Source organism: Mesoplodon mirus (assembly GCF_964341445.2).
Source record: "Mesoplodon mirus genome assembly, chromosome: 19".
Taxonomy (NCBI): Eukaryota; Metazoa; Chordata; class Mammalia; order Artiodactyla; family Ziphiidae; genus Mesoplodon; species Mesoplodon mirus.
In genome coordinates, this window is record NC_138995.1 from 62,142,873 (window position 1) to 62,151,981 (window position 9,109).

General features: G+C 53.9%; 1 protein-coding gene across 2 annotated transcripts; it reads right to left on the minus strand.

Moving 5' to 3' along the window:
- Nucleotides 1-60: 60 nt before the first annotated feature.
- On the minus strand, nt 61-6,033 carry DNAAF3 (dynein axonemal assembly factor 3). 2 transcript variants are annotated; one of them, XM_082608068.1, is made up of 12 exons: nt 5,908-6,033; nt 5,715-5,803; nt 5,275-5,417; nt 4,829-4,922; nt 3,576-3,733; nt 3,097-3,279; nt 2,760-2,885; nt 2,533-2,655; nt 2,178-2,307; nt 1,431-1,545; nt 1,188-1,262; nt 61-1,103 (listed from the first exon to the last, which is right to left on the minus strand). In XM_082608068.1, exons 2-12 carry the CDS (start codon nt 5,797-5,799, stop codon nt 695-697), a joined length of 1,641 nt encoding a protein of 546 aa, XP_082464194.1. In that variant the 5' UTR covers nt 5,800-5,803; nt 5,908-6,033; the 3' UTR covers nt 61-694. The 2 variants fall into 2 exon arrangements, with proteins under 2 accessions (XP_082464194.1, XP_082464193.1); XM_082608067.1 differs by having other exon boundaries at nt 1,431-1,560.
- Between the last annotated feature and the right edge of the window lie 3,076 nt (nt 6,034-9,109).

Below are 9,109 nucleotides of genomic sequence, written 5' to 3' on the forward strand. Positions count from 1 at the left end.
CCCCCAGCCCCTCTTCCCTCTGACACAAGAGTTCGGACCCCAACGTCCTCCTCCCTCAGACCCAGGAGTCTAGGCCCCGCCCCCTCACTAAATTGTAATTCTCCTTGAGGGCCGGAACTCTTTTTTACCATGTTATGGCCAGTTTCAGTGCCCCAAACCTGTTAGCCATTCCATAAATTTTGCTGATTTATTTGAGAATCCAGGTGTGGGGTGCCCAGGCTCTCAGCAGGCAGCACGGAGAAATTCACCCCTAGCCCTCTTGGGAACCCAGAAATCTGGTCTCGAGTCTCCTCTCCTGAACACTCCTGCCCCTCCCCTCTCCCAGCCCTGGAGACAGACAGGCAGGAAAGACACACGGACACACGGGGAAGAAGATCTGGCTCTCTTTACTTTGACCACCCTAGTGTTGACCAGCCTGTGAGAGGAGACACCCCCAGCCCCTAGTTAGGAGTGGGATGCCTGGGGATGAGGGGACCACGCAGAGGGCCTGAGCCCCAGGGCCGGATCTCCAGGCTGGTTTTAGAGTCTTGGGAGCGGAATGTAGAACTCAAGAGAACAATCTAGAATTCTAGGAATAAAATACAGAATCCCAGGAATGGAATCTGAAATTCTAGCGACACCTCTGGCGCTGAGTGAGAATGCTGGGAGTATAATTGAGTATTCTAGAGGCGCGTTCTGATCCTAAGACCCGACTTTAGAAGTTAGGGATTGGGGAGTTGGTCTCTGGAGGTACAGTCAGACTCTCTGGTGTGGGGGTCTGACTCCCTGTGGGTGGAACCAAAGCCTCCAACAGTGAAGCCTGAGACTCTGAGGGCCGTTTGAGGGGTTCAGAGGGTGGGATCCCGCCTTCAAGGGGCTGGGTCAGGTCTTCGGGGGGAGGGTTGGTTGCCTCAAGGGGCGGGGCCAGGACTGCCGGTGGCGGAGTCCCAGATCCCACAGCTGGGTCCTTGTGGCTGGGAGCAGAGTCTCCGGCCTTGTAGAAGCGCTCGAAGGTCTGCGAGCGCCTGGCCCCCGGCTGTGGGGCGAATCCAGCCGCCTGTGCTAGCTCCGCGACCCGGGTGGAGAACCCCTGCAGCTGCTCCTGACGCAGGTCCACTAGGAACCTGGAACCAGGAAGCAGCGTGTTAGGGGACCTGGCTTTCCGCCCCCAGTCTGGAAGTTCCCCGCCCTGCTCTCCGCTGGCTCACTGGGCTAATTCGACAATGAGGCGTCCTCCGGGGGCCACGCAGGCACCGAGCTCAGGGCTGAGAAGGTGGACCATCCTGCGGAGAGAAAAGGGGAGGGCTGAGGCTCAGACTTTTAAGTCCTGAGGGAAGAGGCGGGCTGGGGACCTAGATTCTGATTACGGAGTGTCTGGAGGCCTGGATTCCTGGGTCTGAAGGAGGAGGGGTTGGGGGAGGGAAATCTGGGAACCTCCTAGGCCCTCTTACCCACAGGCCACGTAGAGAAGCTGGAACCGTCCCTTGTAGCAGCTCTTGTGGTGAAGGGTCTGGGCAGAACCGAGGGACAGGAAGTGGACAGTGAAGGATTCCGGGACAGGGGCTGCTGGGGAAGGGAAGACTGGCAGAGTTAGGCAGACAGACAAGGCTTGGAGATGACTCGCCTTGTCCGTCCTCAAGCCCTTTCTCATCCTTTCTCTTAGGCAGATTCCTGGAAAATTCTGGGAAGATTGGCCTGGCATGCAGAGACCCATTTTACAGACCAGGCAACTGAGATTCAAGAGAAGAAAAGAGAGTGGTTGGCCCATGGCCACACAAGACATCCATTCACACGGGAGGGCCAAGTTAGGGGATGGGTAGAAGGAGGCACGACCAGATTTGGGGGGGGGGGCTCTCCAGCGTTAAGCTGGGACCCAGCTTAACCTTGTTAAAATGTTCTCAGCCTCTTGGACTTCTGCAGGTAGGGTGAGAATTCTACTACTGGAATTCAGAATGCTAAGGATGGTGTCAGGATTTAGGAAAGGGAGAGAAGCTCAAAGAGAAGAGAGAAAAATAGACCGGATGTCGGGAAGGGGAGGTCACTTGTCCAGGCATTAGATACCATATCAGTCCATACTTGGACTTGAAACACCAGAAGCCTGAAGCCCGGGACAGGGGTCCGGGTCCCATTCTCTCTCAGACATGATCACCCGAGCCCCACTTTCCATCTCAAGGAAGAAAGCTGAGTCCGTCGCTTACCAGGCTCCGGGCTTCCATCCGCGTCGCCTTGCACCTGCGCGGGGTCTCCCTGGGCGGCTCTCGTGCGCCCCCAGGCGGCCATCTCTCGAAACAGCTCCGTCACGTTGTGCTGCGTGATCTCGCCCGCGGTCTTTGGGGGAGAAGGCGCGTGGCCGGATGCGGGGCTAGGACCGCGGGGCCGGGCTGGCAGGGGAGAGGCTTAGAGTACGCCACCCCCACACTCCCCGACCCCCAGAGCTAGCATCTCGCGGGCAAGCTTACACTTCCAGAGGGGGCGCATAGGGGGCGGGGCCTGGACGGCAGGGGGCGGGGTCTCGCGAACTCGCCTCCAGCCCCAGCACCTCCAGCCTCAAACCTTGATAGGTTGCCCGTTGCTGGTCCTCAGGAGGGTCTCGTCGTCCGCTTCGATGCCGAAGGCCACGAAGGGCCCCGTGACGATGTCCCCCCAGTACCCGCGCGCTGCTACGCGCTCCCCGCGCTGGGAAATCAGGGAGAGAGGAGACGGGTGAGGTCGATGTTGGGGACTCCGACTCCTGGGCCCCCGAAAAGAAGAAGCAGCCAGGGCAGGGAGTGGACTCGCACGTGGCTCAGGAGGCGACCGGACGCCAGGGTCCGGTTGGGCACGTGATAAGCGCTGGAGTCTCTGAGTTCAAAGGCGACTCCTGTGTCCCTCCAGCGCCGGAACTCACTGGTGTGGATGACTCGGGCCTGGAGTGGGGGGATGCAAGAAAAGAGGCCTCAGTGAATCTGGTATATGGATCCCAGGATCTCCTCCCAAAGACCCAGCACTGAGGGCCTCTGGCACCCTTTTCCTTCAGACCCAGGATTCCGGGCCCCCAACCGCTGCTTCCTCAAGCCCCAGCCCCTCCTCCTACACACCCAGGACTGGAGACCCCAGGCCCCTCCTCCCAGCCCTCACCCCGCGATCGTGCAGCTTCATGTGCAGGTCCCAGTCGCTGACACCGCGCCGGGCGTCGTACCGGGAGCCCAGGTAGTGGCGCAGCCTCGAGTCCCACAGGCGGCTCATGGGGAAAGCCTCGGGCCCCTTCTCCCCTCCGGCCCAGAAACGGAACACGGCCTCCAGGGCGTCGCGCTCGCGGAACTGCACGGCCAGGCCCGCGTGGAGAGAAAACGAGGGAGAAGCGGCTGCAGGAACGAAGGCTTCTCTTACCTGATCCTCCCTTCCCTCCCAGGGTGTGGGAACGATTCTCTTTTTTCTCAGATGAAGAAACTGAGGCTTCGAGAGTAGAAGCCACCCCCAGGGCCATATCCCACTGTGGGAGCCGGGGAGCCCCCAGCTCGATCCATCAACGCAAACCCTTTTGGACTACCCATCCCCATTCTTCCCGCCGCCACGCGGATCCCCGCCGATGACGGTCGCAGGCCGGGCGGCGGCACCTTCAGGGCGCCCAGGCTGAGCCAGGGCAGCTGCTCCGCCAGGCGATCGGGCTCCGGGACGAGGCGAGCCAGGCGGCCGGCCTGGGCGCGCACGAAGGCGGCCACAGGGGGGCGCAGCAGCGCGTTCCCCCACACCTCCAGGAAGGTCTCGCTCCTCTCTGCGGGGAGGGGGAAGAAAATGAGAGGAGGGGCCAGAGGAGTGAGCCCAGAAATGAGACCCGTGCGGATGACGCACACCCACTTTATAGTGGTCTTCTTATTCCACAGTCGTGTAATGAGCACAACGGACCCAGGCAAACTCCCTACCCACCTGAAGAGCTAGAACACGAAGAATAACTTACACCTCACCTAGGTCTCCTCGCCTATTCCTTCCCACCCCCTGCAGGTAACCCCAATCCTGAATTTCATGTTTGTTTCCCTTGCCTTAAAAAAGGAAAAGTTGTATATAGATATAGATGGAGATGAAGATTTATGTGTGTTAAAGTGTTGAATATTTTCACTTTAGTTAAGAATCTTATAAAAGGGACTTCCCTGGTGGTGCAGTGGATAAGACTCCACGCTCCCAATGCAGGCGGCCCGGGTTCGATCCCCGGTCAGGGAACTAGATCCTACATGCATGCTGCAACTAAGAGTTAGCCTGCCGCAACTAAGGTCACACAGCAAGCAGAGTCAGAATTTGAACACAGCCTGAGTCTACACTCTGCTCTAGGCACTAAACTGAAGTTTTTGTTACTGGGAAATAATCATTTACCACCCAAGTCCTCCTTCTCCCCCTCCTCCTTATAATCTCACTTCCAAGGCCGCTTCCTCCACGCAGATTCCCTGGGGTGCACACCTCTAACTAAGGGAGACTCAGGCCTGAGGGAGGCTTTGGGCAGGACTGAGCTCAGCTCAGCCAAACCCTCCCCACATCTGGGGGACTCACTACCTCTCAGGAAGCCCTTTGATCTCTTTTGGGCTTCTCCCTCGCTAAGAGGTTTTGAATGCTTACACTGTGTCATGCACAGTTCATGCACAGTTCTGAGAGTTTTATGTGGCTTTTCTCCTGGAATTCCCTAAATGATTCTAGGAAGTATTATCTTTTATCCCCATTGCAAAGGTGGGAAAAGCTGAGGCTCTAAGGCTACCAAACAAGTGAGCAAGTGATGAAATAGGGAACAATGTCCAAAATGTTTAACCGCACCCTTGAAATGCCAGAATTCCTGCAGGGAGGGGGAAGGAGGTGGGGGCCAGATTGCCGGGTCTTTGCTGACCTTGCAACCCCATCTTCTCAGGATCCTCCAGGGCTAGGCTGAAAATCAGCATGTGTCGGGCCACAGCTTCCATATTATTCTCCAGCACATAAAACTGGAAGGATAGACAGGGAAGAACGATTCTGAGACCTGTGTTCCTGGCCCCCAGGAGACCCTGGAGTGGGAAACCTCAGCCCCCTCCTCCCACAGGACCCAGGAGACCTGTACACCAGCCCCACTCCTTCAAACACAGGAATGTGGGCACTCAGAACCCTCCCCATCACTACTCAGGAGACTTGATCCTTAGGCTCTTCCTCCCACTTCAACCCAGGAGTCCCCAACACCAGCCCCTTCCCTCCTCAGGACCTAGGAGTCTGGGTCCCCAGCTCCCTCCTCCCTCAAGGACTCAGGAATCTGTGCTCTTATCTTCATCCTCCTCCTTCCAGGACCCCATAATCCCAGCTTACACGGAACCTCCTTCGAGGCCAGAGAGCCGCCCGGGCCAGGGTACGTAGCAGGTGTCGCCCATCCACGGAGCCCAACAGCAGCACATTTAGCTCGGGGGTCCCGTGCTCTGTAACGGCCTGTGAGTCTGGGTCCACAGGAGGACCTGACAAGACGACAGAGGGCTGGGGTTGGTGGCCTGGAGAGCGCCCCCTGAAGCCCCTCCCCAGCACGATGGACTACAGCTCCCAGCAGGACTTGCACCCCTGGCCTTGGTTTTAAAAGGAGCTGTGCCTCTAAGCATTCTGAGACTCGTAGTTCGAAGAGGTATCTAGGCTGTCCACTGGAGGGCGCCCCCGCCCTTGGAGCCTCAGAGAACGATAGCGCCAGAACGTTACTGTCTGCCAGGCTGTGAAAGCAGCCGCTATGTCGGATGATTTGTGGTCCTGAGTGGGCGACTCACTCTCAGCCTGCAGGTCAACCGCCGGGGACAGGCCCCACCAGGACACAGAGCCGAAGCCAGTGCCCGAGCCCGCTGGTGTGGTCATCGCCCTGCAGGACAAACAACCCGGGAATCCCCAAATATCGTGTCTGCATTGCCCACCCATTCCCCTCTCACCTCCGCTGACTTCTCGCCCCTTTCACACCCGCCTCACCTTTATCCTTCCAAATAACCCGAGACGTCCCCTCCGTCCCCTCTCGGTGCGGCGCTGGGATCCGAAGGCCCCTACACAACTGCTGCCCATAGTTCCCGCCCTGTTCAATCAGTCGGCCAATAGGAGCGTGCGGGCTGGCATCCACCGCGATCAACTGACCAATGAGAGCGAGGGAGACCTGTCGGTTGCAAACTTTTAGCCAATGGGAGCGCTAAAGGTTTGTGGGAGCAGTGGGCGAGAGGACGCGGTTGTCATGACGACGGCGCTGGAGGAGAAGGGGTGGGGCAAGAAGAGGCTGGGGCGGAGCTGGGGGCTATCCAAATTTCTGGAAGCTGGAGGCCTGGGCCGATTCAAATTTAGCCCGAACGGAACAGAATCTTGATAAACCCAAATTAAACTGAGGTGGCTTAGAACATAAACTATAGACCTCTGTGGCCCCATTTCCCCTCACACCCTGGCTCTATCACACAGGGCTTCTCTCCAGGTGAGAAAAACACAGCGAAGTACTGGGGCCAGCTAGCACTGGCCCCGGTTGTTAAATTTTCAGGAATTTTGTGACCTGGTTTTACACACAGTCATTACTAAAAATTAAACTTTTTACTAAATTAATTACTAAAAATTAAATTCCAATAAAATACATTAAAATAAAAGTAATCATACTCAAAACTCATCACTTCCTACTTTATTATATTTTACAATTATTGATGGTCTTAAGGTTATTTACAGCTATTGTACCTGTAAGAAGGAAATGCTATTTTAATGCAATAGTTAAAAAAATGAAGTTGGCAAACTAGGACCATGGGCTGTCTATTTTTGTAAATAAAGTTTTATTAGAACAAGGGCCAGGATTAGGATAAGGCAGAGTGGTCCAAGTGAAGGGTCAGATCCTGTCTTTAAATTTTTTATATCTTATTTATTTTTCCATCTTGTATTTCTTTTTTGCATTAGTTTCGAATTTTAAAAAATATTGCATTAAAATACTATCTATCTTGATTACTGGGTGTGTTGGTTTTGGTGACTTTGTTTTTGTTTTTGTTTTGGCTTTGCCTTAAATTTTGGGACCCTTGTTCTACTCTGGGAAATACTATAGGATGGTGTGGTAGTAGGCATCTCTTCTCAACTCTATATTCAGACTTCACATTGGTGGCTTGAAATCAGCCACAGTGACAGTATTTATACCACAGAAGGGGGCAAGCTACACAACAGGGCTTCAGAGAGATGGTAACAGCACACCTCAGGAACCACACCAAGTCCTCTTTTGTCTCCAGGTCTATATGGCTTGTGTTTTTGTTTATTTATTTATTATTAATTTATTTATTTACTTGGCTGAGCCAGGTCTTAGTTGTGGCACACAGGATCTTTTTCCTTTTTTTTTTTTTTTGGTTGCAGCACATGGCATCTTTTAATTGCGGCATGTGAGATCTAGTTCCCTGACCAGGGATCGAACCTGGGCACCCTGCATTGGGAGCATTGGGAGCACGGAGTCTTAGCTACTGAACCACCAGGGAAGTCCCTTTATGGCTTGTGTTGCTCCTTCTAACATCCTCCCCTTCTCCCCTTGGAAAACTCCAAATCATCCTTTCAACCTTAGCCGGGGATCTTCCTGAATTCTGCTCCTGCTTTTTCAGCAGATGGCCACTGTAGTCTACCCTGTGACTCCCTGTACTTTATATCTGGGGTTGAGGACGCTTGAGAATGTGGCTTTTGGTGCCAGACATGGCTGGGTTTACACCTTGTCCTGTCACTTGCTGGCTGAGAACTCGGCCAGGTGACTTAAGCTGTCTGTGAGTTCCACAAGGGCAGGGACTCCAGTGAGACACATCTCCAGATCATCCCCAGCACCCAGCCCAGGGCACAGCACCCAAGGAGCCTCGGTTCTCTGTCCCCTCTCCTCACCCTCCTACATGAATTTAGCCAAGTCAGTCACCCTCTCTGCCTCAGTTTCCTGCTCTGTAAAATGGGAAAGGTAACATGCAGCTAGCAGGAGTGTGGTGGGTTGAAAGGAGGTCCACCTGCCTGCTGAGGACAGTTCTGGTTAGTGGGAAGGAAATGAAGGCTGAGTTTTCAGCAACCCTCCAGGAGTGGGCCAGCCAACCTGGGCCCCTCCTGAGTCAGCCTTCAGCCCACTAGAGCCCCAGATCCTGACTTTCTCCAGTGAGGCTTAATGTCTTTTATCTTCATCACCGCCACTCTCCACAATGCTTCCTCCACAGAGGAGCCAGAGTAATCTGAAATGTGAACCAAGCCATGCCACTTCCCTCTAAAACCCTACTGAGGTTTCTCACTGCATGTAGATACAATCCCAGTTCCTTAGCTTCACCCCCTAGTTCCTGTGTGATCTGGCTCTTGGCTGTGTCTCTTAAGTCCTGTCCCCACCCCCACACATCCGCCCTGATGCTCCTCTCCAGCCACACTGGCCTCCTGGCTCTTTTGAGAATACATCAAGCCTGTTCTTGCCCCCAGAGCCTTTGCAAGGAACTTGGGGCCCCTTCTGTATGGAATTTTCTTCCCCCTCATCTTTGTGTGTGTGTGTGTGTTAAAATACACACAATACGAAGCTTACAATTAATGATGTTTAGTACATTCACAGTATTGTGCAACCATCACCACTATCTAGTTCCAGAAATTGCTCATCATGCCATAAGGAGACCCCATACTCATTAATCAGTCACCCCTCATTTATCCCTCTCCCTAGCCCCTGAAAACCTCTAGCCTACTTTTTTTTTCTCTGTGGATGTGCCTATTCTAGATACTTCATATAGTTGGAATCATACAATATGTGGCCTTTTACGTCTGGCTTCTTTCACTTAAAATCGTGTCTTCAAGGTGCATCTATGCTATAGCATGCATCAGTATTTCATTCCTTTTTGTGACTGGATCATATGCCATTGTATTTCCCCTTCATCTCTGGAAGCCTCACGCCTTCTTGTCATTCATATCACAGCCTAAACACTACTTCTTCAGAGAAGCTGTCCCTGACAACCCTTTTTAAATGATCTGAGCCCTTACTGGTTTCTTTCCTAGTTTGGTCGCCACTTGTAATGGTTTTATACTTCTCATTTGTCTGCTTACTTGTGGAGACATAGACCCAGGGATCCCAATGTCATCATCTAACTCAGAACACATTCAATCCCAGGATTTAGAGAAGGACTTCCTTGATGTATGATCCCGAGCAGGTCATGTTAATTCCCTGAAGCACAGT